This window comes from Nilaparvata lugens, chromosome 10, assembly GCF_014356525.2.
Source record: "Nilaparvata lugens isolate BPH chromosome 10, ASM1435652v1, whole genome shotgun sequence".
Lineage (NCBI taxonomy): Eukaryota > Metazoa > Arthropoda > Insecta > Hemiptera > Delphacidae > Nilaparvata > Nilaparvata lugens.
The window spans coordinates 1,677,571-1,698,324 of NC_052513.1; the positions used below are offsets into that span (position 1 = coordinate 1,677,571).

Below are 20,754 nucleotides of genomic sequence, written 5' to 3' on the forward strand. Positions count from 1 at the left end.
TACCTGGAGTCAACGATGCCGAGGAATTTGAGGTTACTGACGTAAGTGGTTCATGTTGAGTCACCAATGCTAAGATTTGCTGAAGCAAAATCTCTCAAGACACTTCAACAAAATTTTTAACAATAATAATAGCCGAATGTCATAGTTTTCAATGAGCATATATTGTTCCACAGGTGTTAATTTTTTATAGTTGAGGTGGAGGGGCTCTGTTTCATCTCAATACTTAACTCTACTCCTGAAAAACTGCCAAGTTTTTTTATAATATTGTATTTCAAAAGCCTTCAATCAGAGAAAACTTATAGATTGTTTACTCTGCGATTTAATGTTTCATACAAAGCAACATATAAATATCATTATTTAACGAAAATTCAATTTATCCAATTTGAATAAATGCAATATCTCAGTAATTTCCATATAAATTTTCCTACTCAATAATACGTCCTGAAATTCACCAGTCTTGTATGTATTTCAATGAATAAATTCAAGATTATTGATTGAAGAACTGATGAAAATTTTATTTTTTCTAATATTTTATTATTGGAGGAACTAGAATCACTTGTTAATTTTGAAATTCATGTGTACAATTCCTTAAATAATTTTCTAAAAAACCTTAAATTGTAATGAATAAGCTTACATTGACAATTTGAAGATCTTTAATATACATTGAGGTACTTCATTGTTCTTGAATCTATTTACATAAAATTTAATCTATTCACATTGAATCTATTTATTTACATTGAATGTATTTATTTAAATTGAATCTATTTATTTACATTGAATCTATTTATTTACATTAAATCTATTTATCTTGAAACTATTTGGGATAGTGGTGTAGTCCGTTTTTTAATCATTCTTGATTTCGGCTGACCCTCTCTTCAAAGTCTTGTCAAATTTTGCTTCATCAATCAACATCTCCCAACCTAATATCTCCTATCAACACAGTACTCTCCGCAAGCACTCTCTCTATATATAACGTTTCGACCTTTGTAAGCTTATCTGAAAAAATTCCCTCAATGAACTTTCAAACATTTCTAATAAATCTCTTGAAATTTCCATTTCAGACAACGCTGCTGACTGCTGCTCTATCTTGAAATATTAATTTTATTTTAACATTAAGCTGAATTAAATAGTTTTAATTAGTAGTTCTGCTTTCATTTTAACTCTATGTGCAATGTTATTTCATGCAAAGAACGTTAGCTATCTTTACATAGTATTTAATATAAAAATCGTCTCTGCCGTTATTATTCATCTCATTATTTTTATTCATCATTAATGCTTAGAAATTTTAAATATTTATCACACTATAAGAATATATAAATTCAAATTACAACAATAAAATAGCTGTACTAAACGTTGAATAAATTATTAATTCAAAATCGTTGAAAGTATTATTTGTCAATGAAGTAGTGACCTTATTTCATGGCTCAATTCAGTTCTTCAAAATTATTGAATAGAATATGTTCTTTCCCATTTCTGGAAAAGGTCATGATGTAAGAATAGTTAACGTTCCAAAACAGGTTGGCATTCATTACAAATGTTATACATTCATGAAAAAGTTACAAATATCATACAAATTGTGGAAAAATAATACAAATCCTTCACATTTTCATCATAAACAGAAACATGCTGCCTTGGCGATGACATATACGCATATCCGTTTGTGTCACAAGGAAAAATTACAGTACAGTCTATGGATGATGGGGAGGAATTCGAGTTAACTGATGTAAGGTTACAAACACCCTGGAGTTCGAAAACTGTACCCAAAAAATGTTTTATGCCCTCCCTTTATGGAGTTTAAACATGCCCTTTCAACCCTAAATTTTGATCTCGGTTCACTTGATAATAATTTTTCCTCTCGGTTGATGTCACCAATGTATATTGATCATCTCTGATAATGACCTCTCTGATTTTGTTTGATGTTGATCATTTTTCAATCATAAATCGTTTTCTCAAAAGAGTGATTTCCTCCAATGTTTAACTCAAACCTTCTTTCAAGTCTTTTCATTAATAAATTCACTTCACATTAATAGATTCCTTAGAAATTACAGTATTTGTTATGATGTGAGTAAATTCATTTAAAATATTCCACTCATCATCAATATAATCTTCCCTTTTTCTCTCGGTTTTATTACCCACACACTTTATTTAATTTCTCTCCTTTGATCGGAAAAATTCTTTGTATGATATGTGACTAGAAACCCGGTTACTTTCGAAATTTATACCCCATGTAACTACACAAACCTAGCTATTGTCCTAACCTGTATGAAGTCCTAACTTCACTGAACTATTTTCCCCTCTCATTCATTTATACTGTCCTACTACACTGCTTGAAGGTGGACTCCCAGATGTCAGTATCAGTGAACGTTTCCGGTATAGTGAGAATATTATTCCCATAAGTTCAAATGGGACTATTCATACTCGCTCGACCGGGTTGAGTGTGAATAGTGCCATTAGAACTTATGGGGATTATATTTTCACTGAATCTGATACTGATATGTGAGAATCAGCTTAAATTTGTACACAGTTTTATCCCATTATTATAATATAATATTATCAGCCTCAATATTATATTGATTATAATAATATATTCAATAGATTGATAATATATTCAAATTGAGGCTGATTCTCATTTATAAATACATCATACATCATTTGTACATATTCATGTACAAATACTTTGATAACATACATCATACTCCACCCTTTTGTTTACTCTCAACACCACATTGTATAGCCTGCACATTTTTTCCTAAACTTTTCTCATTTTTGATCATTTTTCTAACTTCACTGTACTATTGATGGGGCATTACTTATCTGTCACAGAATTGTGTTGCCTAAGTAATGACATCTACGACTACGTGAATGTGTCCCAGGGAAAAATCACAATTCCCAACATGGATGACGGCGAGGAATTCCAGTTGACAGATGTAAGAGTTGAAAAAATAGTTGAAAAAATTGAGTAGATTGGAGCCTGCTGAGAAAAACCTACGAGACAATCACGGTTTTATCTTTGAATGATTTCACAGTTTGGTCAGGTCTAGAACAGTCAATGGATTGTGGTTTTTTATGAGCGCCTTGAACAAAATATTTGTGCACTTCTATGTCTTACTAAACTATTATCCATTGATGTTTAGAGACTGATGAAAACCTTGTACAGTTCTCAAACTGTGAAATTGAGTATTGTAGAGTATGTAGTTGGAAAATATTGTACCGTACCTACCATACAAGACACTTCTGTAGATCGTACAGTTTCAGTATCGTACAAAATAGTTTTTGGGCCTACATCCTGAACATATCGGCCAACCCTGTGTTGTGGATGCTTAGTTACTAACTTTCTTAATAACTAATCAGTTGAAATATAGTTACCTTATTCTATCGTTTCCTTGGCTTTCATCTATCTTAGTGTATTGCAACATAGTGATTTGAAGAATTAGATATAGTTGTTTAGAAGATTAGGTTGTAACTGGATGTATTATCAAATACTTAACAATCTAGAACTGGATTTGAAGATATTGTCAATAAATATTGTGTAACTCACAATTTTGTTAATATGTCACATAACATGTTTTGTTAGTTGTCACAATTGTTAAACTCCATTAATTTGACAATATCCTTCAAGTAAAAGTTTAGATCGGAACTAACCGCACCTGGAAAGCGAACAGTTTTTGATAGACAATTCTAATTTTTCAAGGCCCGGTTGCGCAAAAGCCAGTTAATATGTTACACATGTTTGAATGTTACGAGAACCTATCAGAGAATACTTTTCAAAAAGACATATTCTCTCATTGGTTTTCTTGGCATTCAATCACTATTCAAATTTAAAAGGCTCTTGTGCAACCGGAACTAAGTATTGTAGCTTAATTAATGCTTGTTGCTTTTCTAGTACCTAGCTTAGTAATACTTCAGTCTATAAAATATGCTTTCAACAACATATATACTTGACAAAATAGTTATATTTTAACCTTCTAAAGTTATTAAAAATGCTTCAGTAACAATAGTTTAGAATTATTTTATGATAATCATATTATCAAATGGGACAGACTCGACAGAGAAAAAGAGAGAAACGGTTTTTGACATCGTATTTTTCAACAAATATCTCACTAATGTTTGTGTTTTGTGAAAGTGAGGTAAGTGGTAATATTTTTGAAGCTTTTTTCAGATGTTTTTCGCTGCTTTTTTATTTTGTATACTCGCTGTATTAACTGAATTTTGTCATGTTTCTATGTTGCTTTTTGTAAGAACCTACCTATTTTTTACAGCTCAGAGAATTTTTAATATGTCTATCACTTGCTATTTTCACATCAAACTGTACATTTTTGTAACTGATGAATTTTATTTTAAACTATCCAGTATTCTGTAATTTTTGTACTAGCTTTGATCATGAAAACTGTACATTTTTTATAACTGATGAATTTTATTATAAATAAACCAGTACTCTCTAATTTTTGTACTAGTTTTGATCAATTCAAATTCATCAATATTTTCTTCTTTTTAATTTCATCTTTCATCTATTCTAATTCTTCAATTCATCACATTTTGTATTTTTATCTCATTTTATTGGAAGAACTGAAATTCAATACTATATAATTTTCATGGTTAGATATATATTTTTTCTTTTCTCGTTTTACAAGAATTATTCATCATTCTCCCGTTACAGTGAATTTTACTGTTTTATGAGCAAATTTGAGAAGACAATGCATTTTTCCAATTTCATCAGTAAAATTTGAATTTCTATCACTTGATTTGTGCAGTAATATAGAAAAATCATCCATTTCCTGACGTTCATGTTCATAAATAAGTTATCAGAAGAAACTTTTATGGTCGCTTGGAATTTTTACAAAAATCAATTCTTTTAAATGATAAATTATGGTTTATGGCAAGTATATACTTCCCCAATCGAAATTTTATCATTCACGATAACGAATCTCATGAACGGTTCTATTAAATAATGTATTAGAAACATTCTTCTCCAACCGGTATTTTATCAGTCTCAATAACGCGCCTCATGAACGTCAGACAATTTTTTCCTGTTTTTGATGGATTTTTCACGAGCGTTTTACTGATATATTTGTGGTTGTGCTAATTACAGCAAGCCTTCGACGTCCTGGGTTTCACCCAGCAGGAGAAGGACGATATCTACAAGATCACTGCCTCTGTCATGCACATGGGAGGAATGAAGTTCAAGCAACGTGGTCGCGAAGAGCAGGCTGAAGCTGATGGTACCGAGGTAAAACCTTCTAATTCAATCGTTTTTTCATTAAAAGAAGATTAACTGATGTTTATATTTATATCAAGTTGGTCACTAGTAGTGATGCTTGCTTAGTGCGATAGTGGTGATTAGATGAGTAAAGGGTTGGACTACCAAGGTCTCATACTCACCCTGATATTTGGCACCGACATTTCTCAGGTCAAGCTTTATCTATGATGCAAATTTCAGCCAAATCTGAGATACTTTTTGTTTCACTCCACTTAACAGAAAATTAACTGATGTTTATAATTATATCAAGTTAGAAGTTGAAATTCACTAGTAGTGATGCATACATAGTGGTGATCAGATGAGTAGTAGGAAAGACTGCCAAGTATTAACTTCACTGAAAAAGGAAATCAACTGATGTTTATATCAAGTTAGTTGCAAGTTACAAGTCACAATAAGTGATGCTTGAAAAATGGTGATCAGATGAGTAGTGGGTCGTACTACCAAGCTTTAAATCAACTACAAGTTGATAGGCTACTGGATCTCCTTTATCAGGCCATAGAAAATTTTGTAAGATTGTATTTAATCACAAATAATTATTATCTTGAAATATTCATGTTAACATTGCACATCGTGTGTAATGCCTAGTAAATTAAAGTTGTATCAGAATGAGCATAATGATTTCCATTTCGGCAACTATTTACTTTTAACTATTCTATTTCTCACAATTTAATACTAGTTTCCCTTTATAAGATCAAAGAAAATTTTGTAAAATTGTCCTCTATTACAAGTTATTTCGCTCTTAAATATTCATGTCACTCTTAAATATCATTACACATATTGTTTAATGTCCAGTATAAAAGATTCGCATCAGAATGAGCACAATGCTTTCAATTAAATATTCAATATGGAAATATACTAAAAGTGAATTTCCACTTATTAATTTCCGAAATAATAAACACAGAAAAAGAGCCATAGAGGCATGGCTGTACTTTAATTATTCCCAATCGTTGACTTTTATATAATAATCAATTTCATATTATAAATTACATTTTTGAGAGCCATAGAGGCATGGCTGAACTTGAATTATTTCCAATCGTTGACTTTTATATAATAATCAATTTCATATTATAAATTACATTTTTAACACTTCATACGCTAAATTCAAGTTTATATATTACATCCCTGATTAAGCTGATTTACGACTCACACTGGCGCACAAGGAATCTTCCTTTTGCCGGTGTTTTTGCCTCACCTACTGTACTTATGCATGTGAGCATAAATTAAATCTTCATTTAATAACTATTATTTATAATATCATGAATAAGGATATCATTTCGTTATTATATCTAATTAAATAAATTAACGTTTCCTTAATTTTTATGTATGTATGTTAGTTCAAGTGCAGTAGCATATACTTATATACTATTTATTCTTTGTAAAGTTTTTTGTATTTTGGCAAATAAATTCATTCAACAATTTTTTCAGAACTATTGTGAGCAACTATGAATGAGCAACTATTTTTGACAAGTTAATATTAGTTTCCCTTTATTACGTCAGAGCAATTTGTCAAGATTTTCTCAATCACAAATATTTATTCTATCATTGCTCATGTATTGTACAGAAGAAATGAGTTGCATCAGAATGAGCTTAATTCTTTACATGTTGGGCAACTTTTTTGTAATTTAATTCTATTTTTTTATAAATTTTATTGAATTTTGTGATTTTGTCTGGTTGCAGGAAGGTGAGCGTGTTGCGAAACTGTTGGGAGTCGATTGCCAGGACTTGTACAAGAACTTGTTGAAGCCCAGGATCAAGGTCGGTAACGAGTTCGTCACCCAGGGTAGGAACATGAACCAGGTCAGTACATTTCCGCCTCTCTTTTTTCCATCAAATAATCATAATTCTAAGTCGGAATAACCTATAATTTCATTTGGAATATTGATAACATCTTTGTCAATTGACTCAAGTTATTGAGTGGATCAATCTTATCTAGATCAAATATGCAACGAACAGAAAATGATTAATTTATCGGAAATATAGAGTGGCCCATAAGTCAGTTGACACGCTTCTATGTTGTTAACTTTATATTCCGTGTTTATCGAATAACAATAAACACAACCATCAAACTTAACTGAGTGTGGTAAACAAACCTAAACAGCTGTGGTTTGATTTGTAACAACAGATGACCTTAAAAATTTCTAGCGTCAACTGACTTACAGGCGACTCTGTAGAATGATAATTTATCTTCATCGATGAAATATGTATCATAGGCTTAATTTGATATCATCATTATCATATAATCAAATTATTAAAAATCAATTTGTAACGTTCGAGACAGATTGAAACATCTAGAACCTATTGCACGAAAGCCTGTTAAATTTGATCAATCATTGGATTCCATGAGAACAATCAGAAGGTTTTTTGAGAAGAAGGCTGTCTGATTGGTTCTCCTGGCATTTAATTAGGAAGTTAACAGACTTTTGTACAACCGGGTGTTGAAATATTTGAATTTGTAAGGTGCTCTACTCAGTGATAGCCTACTCATGACAGTCCTCAATTATCAAGTGAAATTATAGATTATTCTATCTAAAGCCAATTTGTGAGGTTCAAGACTGTTTGAAACATTTCAAATTGTTTTGACTATTTTAGGTGTCCTACTCAATGACACTCTTATGACAGTCCTGAATTAAGTGAAATTATAGATTGTCAAATTCAAATTCTTCATTTTCTGCATAAATACAATAACAAGAAATGTCTGTGTATCGCAGTCGTCACAAGTACAATTATATACACATAGGTAACATGTTTTTTGGATTTAGTTAACATAATAAAAGGTCAGAAAAAGTCAGCCAGACAAAAAGTCATTATTCAACGAGTAAAACTCTCCTTCTACAACAAACTTTTTAAGGCTTTTTTTTGAACAAAGCATAATTATTAATCTACTTTGAGCTATCTGGTAATTTATTATACATTTTAATACCAGTGACATTTATATCCCCTTCCCTTCAGACAAGGCAAGACGATGTTGGGGAAGTAGCAAATTGATACCATGTCTTGTAGAATAATTGTGGCTAGCTCCTACAGTTGTAAACGATCACCATCCCTTCTTATATATGTAACAGACCATAAACGAGAATACCATAAAATGTCATAATGCCAATGTGTTACTAAAATCAATTTGTTGAGATCTAGACGGATTGAAAAATTGGAAATTGTTTGAATATTTCAGGTGTCCTACTCAGTCGGTGCCCTTTCCAAGGGTGTGTTCGATCGTCTCTTCAAATTCTTGGTGAAGAAATGTAACGAGACTTTGGACACAAAACAGAAGAGACAGCACTTCATTGGTGTACTGGATATTGCTGGTTTCGAAATTTTCGACGTGAGTATTTTCGCCAAATGAAATGGAAATCGGAGTTTGGAAAACTTCAAGGTATTGGAGTTTGAAAAACTTCTAGACATTGGAGTTTGAATAACTTCTAGACATTGGAGTTTGAAAAACTTCTAGACATGGAGTTTGAAAAACTTCTAGACATTGGAGTTTGAAAAACTTCTAGACATTGGAGTTTTAACAACTTCTAGAAATTGAAGTTGATCGAAATCAAAGCGTGTCATCAAGTATTCAATTGATAAAGCTGAATCCAATTTTTAATTTTCAATAAATGCAATAATATTCAATTTATTTACAATCCAATATTGATATTTCACACACTTCCAAGTTAATATAAAACTATTCCAGTAACCAAATACAATTTATGAAGAGGTTGAATTCTGCCATGTCTCTAACTTTATTATTCACAAACAAATGATCAACTTCTGTAATTTGAATGACCTTTATGAGCTTACATAGATTGGATTCTAGACTCTATATTGCATTATTATTATATCGAATCTGAAAAATCTTCTATACTTGGGTAGAAAACAATCCTTATCTATTGAATTACTGGTTTACATGATCTGAATTTGAATATTCTGAATTTATTCTCATTTCAATAGTGGATTGAACAGATCCAATTGGTAATTGGACTGCCCTATTATAATCAATTGAATACTTGTTGATACATTTGTGAATGAGTTCACGTTATTTATAATTACCTATGTATTTACATATTATACATACCATGTATTTACATTTTCATTGATACATAATAATTCAATTACTATAAAGTACAAATTTAATAAATCACAAATAATGTTTATTGAAGAATGTGTACATTACGTTTTATAATGTGTCTGTTCAGATGTAGAAGCCTATCAAATAGATTTTGAAGTCACCAAATCAATTTATTCTCATAAAAGTCTATTATCAAAGTAGCTGATAATTTTGATTGAAAATGTCATAATTATCAACTATTGAAGAATGATGGCTCATCAATTTAGAATTGGCTTCTGCATTTTGAACAAACATAACAATGAAGAACTTGATATTTATTTGTACAGATTGTGAATTGATTTAATACTATTCCTTCCAGGTTATGAATTACCGGGAACTTTCTTCTTCTACAGAATAATAATATAGGCTATTTCTTTATTTCAGCTTCTTCAATATCACTTTGATTCTAAAATGAAATATTCTTTGTTACCTGTACTGTTATACCCACAATTCTTCAACAACTATTTGATATTTCCTGAATCCATTTCCCTACCAAGATATTTCATCCTCATAATATTTTGAAACATTTTATATGACATCATTATTATTCAGCTTTTCATTCATTAACTTTTTACATAACCTTCATATTCTATACATTTTTTAAATAAACATTTTTCAATTGTAATAAAATGATTAATTCTTTGTGCTCAATTACTTCTGTATTATTTCATTCTCACACTTTTTCACTATTCAAAACTACAGTTGTAAATTAATTGGTATATAATTTCCCATCCTTATGTCCTACACTATTGTATGCCTCATTCTACACATTATTCTAGTCCAGGCTTGTAATAATAATTGGTTATCATATTTTTCATGCTTCATCACGTTTTTAGTAGTGCTATTCCATCCTGATTATTCTCAACAAATAATGTTATTTTATTGTGTAACACATTCTCATCATTTTGTAATATTTTTTCTTTTCATTATCAACTGTTTTCAACAAATTTCCACTTTTCTACTAAGAACTATTCGTTCTCTACCTTGAAGTACTTTCATCTCTCATGTTTTTAATATTTTTAATCAACGATAACATTTTTAACTGACTCTATTTACATTTTTGTATAATTGAAAACTTTTTTATTAACCTTGCAAACCTGTTTTGCGTCTAGTACAACGGTTTCGAGCAGCTTTGCATCAACTTTACCAACGAAAAGCTGCAGCAGTTTTTCAACCATCACATGTTTGTACTTGAACAAGAAGAGTACACTAAGGAGGGTATCAAATGGGACTTCATTGATTTCGGAATGGATCTGCTCGCTTGCATTGATTTAATTGAAAAGGTATTGATGCGTCAAAGTCCTCAAGGACTTGCAGAATCGGGGTTTTTCACTTGGATGAAGTTATTTTTTTAAATCTTCGAAGATACTCGAGACTAGTATCTGCGCATCTGAAATCGATATTTTTGATCGTTGTGAACTGCAAATCGCTTTCTCTGTTGCTTATTCTATTATTTTACAGCTTCTTATCTCATTTTCTCATTTCACAGTGGAGTTTCAGTGTAAGCCAATAGATGGCTTATTGTCCACCTAATAATTCATATTTACTCAGAAATTCACAAATCATTCAAATTCCCTTTATAACCTTACATATCCTGTTGAAAAACTCATCAATAATTATTAACAATTCATCAAAATTCTCTTCTTAACCTCAAATTACCTGGTGAATATCGTGACTTCTCAATAATTATTCAAAGCTGCTAATAATAATAAAAATAATAATGTGCTAATAAAGTTGCTAATAATTATTTTATTAGATCAGATCAGATATGCTAAACTCAGTTCTAACTCGGTTATTATCTTCGAAATCATTTCTTAGTACTTGGGAAGTCATCTAATACTGTCGAGTTTCATCCATATTTCATCATTCCGCCCATCTTTCACGCACAAGCCTTGGTCTCTTGTGAGCATCATCTTCAGCAAAGAAACTCAATTATTGGGCATCTCATCATCATCCCTCCCATCACCCACGCACAAGCCTTGGGCTCTTGTGGGCATCATCCTCACCAAAAATTCTTAATTATAGTGACTCCACTGTTTCCAATTTCTCATATGTTATTGTTATGCATTCTATTCTGTCTCTTTAACTACATGTATGTCCGCTTTAACCAATCTATATCTTTTATTTTCAGTTGTCATTCTTTATTCTATGTTGCTTGTTCAATTATTTTCTCACAAACGCCATTCTTTTTTCATACTGCTTGTTTTATTAATTTGTTTCCAAACCGCTAAGCTTTGTAACATTTTTGACACAGTACAACGGCTTCGAGCAACTTTGTATCAACTTTACCAACGAGAAACTGCAGCAATTCTTCAACCATCACATGTTCGTTTTAGAACAGGAAGAATACAAGAAAGAGGGTATTATCTGGAACTTTATCGATTTCGGAATGGATCTGTTAGCTTGCATTGATCTCATCGAAAAGGTACTTCACAAAAAAAAAGAAATAAAACTGGAATGGAGGAATTTCGCACCACCCTGTAGAACAGAAATAGTCGATACTGAACCCTTATAAAAGTAGTGACTTTCAGAGTCATATTTATGAGCGTTCTTCAAGAATTATCTTCACCAAGTATAGTGTGTTTATCTAGTTACCAATACTAGAAACCAATTAGAATAGTTCTAACTAGTTCTAATGGTTTGTAACTGGTATCTCATCAAATGAAACCTTACTTGGTAAAGATCTTTCTAAAGATTTTTTTATAAATTTGGCTCTAAAAGATGTAGATATCTTTCCATTGCCTCCCAATTGTAGATAAAAAAAACTTTATAGTGCTCGTAGAAAATTTTTTTTGTTTCAAAAATGTAGCTTCACTTGAATTTAGATTTCCTTTCCCATAGATTTGACAACTTCCTAGTAGACGATAGATGTATCTTCTTATCTGTCTTTCAAGCACCTCTCCTGTAAATAGTTTGCCATAGTTTTCAGTTCCCCAACTTTTTAAATATGAAGTATATCAATTATACCTTCTCATCTATTTTTCAAAAATATCTTTTGTAAATAATTTATGCTAGTCTTATGTTCCCCAATAATATTTGAAATACCCAGTAGAAATTCAATAGAACCGGTGTTCCAGAAATGCAAGCATGGTTTAAAATTGTTTGGGGGATGAAAAATCAAAATCAGCGCCAAATTTTGTGTAAATAATCCACTCAATGATGCTTGGGGGTAGTCTGCGACGGGGTTGAGAATATAAATTAGTACATTTTCAAGGTAATTGGTATTTTAATCTATTTTTAATATCAACAAATCATCTTCAGTCTTCATCTCATGCTTCGTCAGGTAAATTTCATAATTTCTCAGCATCTATTCAGCACCTTCATCTTCATATTCATCATAACATTCTTTCTCACCCTTCTAATTCTCTTCTGTTTTGTTCTGTCATCCTAAACTTCAAACCTCTTTTACTTTGAAAGTCTTAAATCCTATTTCCTATTTTTCCAACACTTTCCTCTCAACTACCAGTGTTAATCCGATGATACAGGAATTTAATTACTGGAACCTTGTTTATCACTGTTTTTATCTGTCATGAAAAGTATATGGAATACTTTCTATGAATACCTGTTTGTTACTTTATATTGTTTTATTGTGTACCCTGTTTATACGGTGAATACTCTTTATCTTCCTCAATATTTTCTTTTCCAATTATAAATTATTTTTTAATTCTAAAATTGATTGATTGATTGATAAAAGTCACTTTTTTATTTAGTATCAGATGAATCATACTCTTACACAAGTCTTATACTCATGTGGACATCACCATTCTACTAAGAGTATATAATAATTATGCTCTTTACTAGTTGTGAAGAATTTCTTGATAAAACGAAAAATGTATACAGAAATTCAAACTTAATTTTATTATAGTAAATATATGGAGTATATCATCATTCTGAAGTACTCTATTTACAGAATCTATTTATCCACTCTACAATATATTCTAAAATATTGAATCTGTCCAGTATGAAATGAGTATGCGGATGTGTATCAAAACTATTAGAAACAAAATAAAATCATTTTTTAAATTACCCTGAATTGTGTGTGTGTTGACATTGATTCAATAGTACACAGTTTAAAAGGTTTGAGCAAGTTTGGTTCAATTTCACCAGATAAATCGTTCTGCATTGTGTGTGATTACTCTGATTTGATTATACATAGTTCAAAAGGGTTGAGTAACTTTGCTGTAATTACCAGATAAATCGATCTGTATTGCGTGTGATAACTTTGATGTACTTATACACAGTTTAAAAGATTTTAGTAACTTTGCTTCAATTTCACCAGATAAATTGCCCTGTTTTGTGTGTGAAGACTCTGATGTAATTATACATAGTTCATCGGGGTTGAGCAACTCATAATTCAAAGAGTATTGACCGTACCTGTTCCCTCTCCACCTGTTATTAACCCACCTATTTCAGCCTGGCCGTGCAAAACTCAAAACGAGCAACTTTTTGTGTATTATGGCAACCGATTTTTGAAAATCGCCCTGTACTGTGTGTGATGACTCTGATGTAATTGTACATAGTTCAACGGCTTCGAGCAACTTTGTATCAACTTCACCAACGAGAAACTGCAGCAGTTTTTCAACCATCACATGTTCGTATTGGAGCAAGAGGAGTACTCTAGGGAGGGCATTGAGTGGGCTTTCATTGATTTCGGCATGGATTTAGCCGCCTGCATTGAGCTTATCGAAAAGGTAAACCCCGTTTGGTGGTTCAATGCAAGTGCACATACCACGGGCTGACAACATAATACAAGCTAGATGGTTTTTGTGGCTCTAGGGGTCTCACTGGTCAACTTTTGGTGGTGTTTGTCATCGTTTCTTGAACACTTTTTAAATTATTCCCGTTTCCCTTCAAAATGGAATCTGTTTCCCCCCTTGGCAAGCTAAAAACCTTTCAAAACTTCCCTCTTGAAAGGTATCAATTAATTGATTTATATCATGATAATTTCAACTGTTAAGTAAATTCTGTAAGTAATTTTAACAGTGTAATAAACTGATAAGTAAATTTAACTGTTAAGTAAAAATAAAGTTATTTATTTATTAGAACAGTCACAAACACGATATTTGGAAAGAGAAACAGGCAATTGCCCAAAACTTCTTCAATTCCTTGATTTTGGCACATAAATAGTCCAAAGTGAGGTTAAGTTTAAAATTTCTGTCTTCACCAAAGATTAACACTCAGAGAATACGTATTCGAGATAATGACTGATGAATTTTGAATTTCGAAGGGTTGATAAGAGCCGGAAATAACACTAAACAATCCGAAAGTTTCAATAATATTATAAAGTTCACTGATATATGTATATTTATATTTGAATTTACATGTTTTGTATAATAGTACCTTGTCAAGCAGCCTCTTTGAGGTTCGCTTAAGGTAGCTTATTTATTCAATAAACGTTTTTTCTATTTCATTCTATTCTATTCATAAACTCTTTTACTTGATGAAGTGATAAGCCCTTTCAAAATGTTTCCATCTCTTGGGATGCTGAACATCTTTGAAGACCTCCCTCTTGGAAGTTTCATAACCCCTTCCATTGATAACTGTTTTTGAAAGTATTTGAACCCTTTGGAAATGTCACCTGGAAGGTTTCATAAGCCCTTTTAATGATAAATATTTTGGAAGTATTTGAACCCTTTGAAAATGTATCCTGGAAGGTTTTATGAACCCTTTTACATGATAACAAGAGCTAGAATCCCAAATTTCGTAGATGAGAATAACTGGCACACTGAAGTCATCGTTTGAAATGTCTTTGTGTGGTTTCATATTATAAATCAGAATATCTCAGAAATATTGAGAATTTGTAAATAAACCAGCGATAATTGATCGTTCCCTTGATAAAGCTTCAAATCAATTAAATTTCGACTTTCTCTCATGTTCATAATTTCCAGTTTCTTTGGTAAACTATCAAAATTTGACTGATAAAAGAAACGACCAATCACCATCCCAGTCGATCAGCGAGGTCAACTCCATTACTTATCCTAGAGCCCTATGTGTTTCCCCCTCTCTCTCTGTGTTTCCCCTCTTTGTTTTACACCCGGTTTGTGTCTCCTGCTTGAGAGTTGTTTGTTGCTTGCAACAGTTCAACGGATTCGAGCAACTTTGCATCAACTTTACCAACGAGAAGTTGCAACAGTTCTTCAACCACCACATGTTCGTCCTGGAGCAGGAGGAGTACCAACGCGAGGGCATCGAGTGGACCTTCATCGACTTCGGCATGGACCTGCAGGCTTGCATTGAGCTCATTGAAAAGGTTGGGAGGCCCACTGCAACGAGGTTGCTCCCGATAGTCGATAAGTCTGCGCTTACTAACTCCACTTGCATGCTTGGGATGGTGGCAGTTGGTTGAGGAAATTTCTCTCTACTCATAGTTGTTGGGAAAATTAAGAAAGTACTGATAGTTAGAAAATCGAAGAACCTACTGATAGTCGAGAAAATGAAGAACGGTATTCACTGGTGGGCTAATTATGAGAGATGGTGCAGGAAAGTGTTTACTACTGTTTACTTGGGGTCGTATTCAAAACAGCGTTCTTAGTCAAGCCATAGAGAAACAATAGCGTAAGTAGATATCCCATGGTATAGGGAATTTATGTCGCAACTTTTACTGTTATCTCAAGCCGATTACTGTCGATTATTGTCAATTTTCACTGTTTTGTTGGGGTGATAGTGTATGAACGGCATAATTTAAGAGACTACCAGCGTCACACAGCTGCATAGGAAAGAACTATGTGAACTATCGGCTTGGGATAACAGTAAAACTTGCGACATAAACGCCCTATACCATGGGATATCTACTTATGCTATCGTTTCTCTATGGTCAAGCTCTCTTCTATCATGGCGCATCCACACTCTCGCCCAATGCGTACAAATGACGACGAGTGCCAGAGTGTGGAGGGCTGCTTTTCCAGCGCTCGCCTTTACTTGCCTTCGCTTGACATCGCTCCGATTTTTGTCGAGCGAAGGCGAGTGGCCAGCTGAGCACCCACAAATAGTCACATTGCCGTGTGCATAGCAAGACCAACGTGGCCAAGGTTACCAGCGACTGGGCCAACGTGTGGATGCGGCATAAGTCAACTTATGACTTATAACTCAATTGAAATCGGTATTCAAAAATTCACTTACTCAAGTAAACATTGAGTTAAGTAAACATTGGTTTCTTGTATTTTTGCTGTTCAAGTGAAATTTTTGAATGTATTGGTTTTGGAAGAAACAATAAAGTAAGTTTGAACATTGAAGTAGACTTCAAGCCTTACCTGAGATATCGCGGCTTTTATTTTCTATATATTCCCTGGAATAAGATGATTTATAATTAATTGTAGATATATTGAAAGAAACTTGAATTGCAAGAGAAATAGGCTGAGAACAATCATAAAAGTCGGTTGGCTTGATAGCTTGTTGAAAAAGTTTTGAAAGAGTCCTTCTAAGATTGTTTTAACTTGAAAGAGTCCTTCTAAGATTGTTTTAATTTGAAATTATTTTCTATCTTGGGATAACTTGACAAGATGATTGTGGAATCTTTCCACTTCTGATAACTTATTGAGAATGTTTCAGAAGAGTCCTTCCAAGATTGTTTCTATTTGAAATTATTTTCTATCTTGGGATAACATGACAAGTTGATTGTAGAATCTTTCCTCATCTGATAGCTTGAGGTATGGTTGAGAACGTCTAGGAAATTCCTTCTAAGAGTTTCATATTTTAAAATATAATTTCCTCTCACCAACTTCTGTTTGAACAAGTATGTACTTTGTCAACCACTAACATAACAATCTTTTCATAACAACAGTATCACTCATTACATTTAATACAGTATTGTCATTACACTAAGTATTACGTTGAATCTCATGCTGTCATTCATTATGTAGATGTTGAAATACTTGAGTAGCATTGTTTCCCAGTAATTCAAGTATTCGCACTTTTATTAAATTTATCATTACTCATAAATTTAATTGATTATTTAAGTATTCAAGTAACATTTTTTCATCACATTATAAATTGCTTTATGGAAATTTTGTATGAGTAAAGTTGCAAATTTTTCAGTAGTTTGATCTGACTCTTTATTGTATTGTAGAAGTATTGCAAAAGTATCGCTATTTTAATTCAAACTCTGATAAAAACTATTTTTTCATTTAAATTATTGAATTATGTATCAATTTATTTATAAAACAACAACTGTTTCAGTACACTGATATCCAGTTGGTTGGCTCACACCCTTTCGAATCGTCAAATAATATTAATCAAATTTAGTAAATTCATCACAGATACTTGAAATATTCTCCTCCTTCAATGTGTCATACCTCTTTACTCTTCCTTGAGAAACAATTCTCTTCATAGTACTAAATCCCTAACTCAAACAAAAATCAATTCTAAAGCACATACGTCTCAATTGTAGGTTTAATATCTTCATCCATGTTTTACCCACTTTTGCAAGATCCAAATAATTGTTAAATTGCATGATAATATAATTAGGACAGCAGTAAATGCTTCATGTAGTTGTAACATATTTCAGGCCAAGTCAATTACATAATCATCATGCTCATCATTCAAAGGTATCGTATATTTGGCGCTTCCGCTTGCTTCATTGTGCTTTATGTTGTTGAAATTTTCAAATTATCATAATCAACTTGTAGATTATAAGTTATCAAGTTATATTAGATTCATGTTAATCTTGTATTTATTATCACTTTGAATAATAATATCATGAAGAAGAAAGTCAGCAAAGTTGTATCAATAGTATTTTCATGTACAAAAGCAGCTTGCCACAAAAATATTTTGAAAAAAAATCATTTTTATGGAGTTATTATATATTTTATGTATTATCCAAGATAATTTGCAAGTGTTCCTATGAACCTACCTTTTGGGAGCTGTCAGTTTCTTTATTTTATAGTGTTATATCTTCAAATGTCATGAATATATTAGATAACATACTATGATATATTAAGAATAAAAATACGTTGAAATATTACGGAAAAATTATGAAGGTTTTAATTAGAACATTATGTAATTATCAACATATCAAGCCAGACATTTTGGAGATTATCAAGACTCATTTTGTACTCGTACTATGATTTGAGAAATCAGATCAGAGAAATTCAAGATAATGTGAGAATATTACAATAATATCAATCTACAAATATAAATGACAATGTTTAATGTACAAAATTACACTGTAATTTGTTTTTTTTTCTTCTACACTCTTGAAAAACGAAATATTTAGCATTTTCATCTCATTATTTTTAATATTTTGTTATTCTTACACATATTCTCCTCTTGACTTATTAGAAAACTGGGAAAAAGAATCATTCATATGATAGAGATAATTATTGTCTGTATCAAATTGGATGAATCTGACAATTTTTAATTAAATATATATCTATGGACTAAGTCTAAATTGAGAAGTTATGTTGCATTTTAAAGTCAAACAGTTTTCTTGGAGATCTAGCAATTATTATTCATAGCTCTTTCAAAGTCAACTAGTTTTTTTTTTGTAGACTCAGCAAGTGTTATCTACATTTTCACCAAGTTCACTGTGTATTGTCTGTAAGTTTAACTAACGCTGTGTTCTGTTCGTGTTGTGGCCAACAGCCCATGGGTATCTTGTCCATCCTTGAGGAAGAGTCTATGTTCCCAAAAGCCACCGACAAGACCTTTGAGGAGAAGTTGATGAACAACCATCTTGGCAAGTCGCCCAACTTCCAGAAGCCCAAGCCACCCAAGCCAGGTTGCCAGGCTGCTCACTTTGCCATCGGCCATTATGCCGGCTGTGTAAGTATCTGTATTGCTTTAGTATCTTTGTAAAGTTATCATGGATATAATCCTACATTAAGCTCGAAGATCCAATCTTCAATACAAAGTTTGAAGTAAGATTCAGTCTTCACTTTTATAAAAGAACATAGCTTTGTATTTTTCATTAGTATTGCTATAGTATCTTTGTGAAGTTATCATTGATTGAATTCTATACTTCACTAGTTAGAAGATCAATTCAATTCAAAGAGAAGTATTAAATCTTTACTTTTATAAAAGAACATAGCTTTGTAAGTATTTTTCATTCGTATTGCTATAGTATCTTTGTAAAGTTATCATTGATTAAATTCTATACCCAACAAGTTAGAAGAAAATCAATTCAATTCAAAGAGAGGTATTCAATCTTTACTTTTATAAAAGAACATAGCTTTTTAAGTAGTCTTTATCAGTATTGGTTCAGTATATCTTTGTAAAGACATTGTTGATTAAATTCTATACCTAACTAGTTAGAAGATCAATTCAAAGAGAAGTATTAAATCTTTACTTTTAAAAAAGAACATAGCTTTGTAAGTAGTCTTTGTCAGTATTGGTTTAGTATATCTTTGTAAAGACATTATTGATTAAATTCTATAGCAAGTTAGAAGATGATCCAACAGTATTCAATATTCAATAGCTTCTATTTTTATTGCTTTCTACTCTCTATTAGCATTGCTTCAACAAATTAAAAGATCCAATAGTACCTATTCAGTCTGCACTTTCATAGAAGTCTTACATCTCTATTATCCCTTTCGTCTTTTTTCTCTCTTGGTTTCAATTTCACGTCGAACTTTTCTTGTTATTGACGGTTCTCTATACAACTACAGGAATACAAAATACATGTTGATTACGATACTTGGGAATCTGTAGTAACGAAAATTGAGACTAAAACTCGGAAGTTCACTTATCTTCGACCACTAGGATATATTTATCAATTTTGCATCACGTCCTTCTCAAACGCTATTACTACTCTGTTAACTCAACCAACTTTGCCAAAATTCATCAATTTATGTTTCATTATCATTTTCTTACATGATAGATTATGATGGCGAAATTTCAATTCCAACTTTCAAGTACAATAATACTAACAGTCGCCTGTCGTCTAAACTAGTTAATCACCTCGTTTAAAATACTCAGGAAATTTCTTCGTCTTCAGTCAACATTCAAAAAATATTGATCTTTGCAATTTTACTTGAATGTTTGTCGAATTAATAATTCAGCCTATACTCGTGAGTTCTACTCCACGGAAATCTTTAGTGAAAAACGAAAGACTTACTTGACAAAGTGAAACCAGAGTTTTATATAATATTATTCGCATTTCTCTTACCTGATCTTGATAAAATATAATCTAAATAATTGTCATTGTTTTGAGTCTAGTTTCAGAAAAAGTTGTTGATTGTCATGTGACAAACAAGTTTGTGTGAACGACTTGTTGACAATGGTGTTGTGTGTGTTTGCTCAGGTGTCATACAACATCACCGGTTGGCTTGAGAAGAACAAGGACCCGTTGAACGACACAGTCGTCGACCAGTTCAAGAAGGGATCCAACAAATTGCTCGTCGAGATCTTCGCTGATCATCCCGGACAGTCCGCCGAACCAGACAAGTCTGGCGGTGGTGGCAAGGGTATGTAT

The 20,754-nt window shown here is 32.0% G+C and overlaps 1 protein-coding gene across 1 annotated transcript in view; it reads left to right on the plus strand.

Annotated features, from left to right (window-relative positions):
• LOC111049488 (myosin heavy chain, muscle) overlaps nt 1–20,754 on the plus strand; it is a 104,982-nt gene that overhangs the window by 31,439 nt on the left and 52,789 nt on the right. Inside the window, 6 exon segments of the mRNA XM_039436061.1 lie at nt 5,090–5,227; nt 6,935–7,054; nt 8,427–8,576; nt 15,427–15,597; nt 18,927–19,106; nt 20,584–20,746. Of these exon segments, the coding sequence (XP_039291995.1) occupies nt 5,090–5,227; nt 6,935–7,054; nt 8,427–8,576; nt 15,427–15,597; nt 18,927–19,106; nt 20,584–20,746 (922 nt within the window).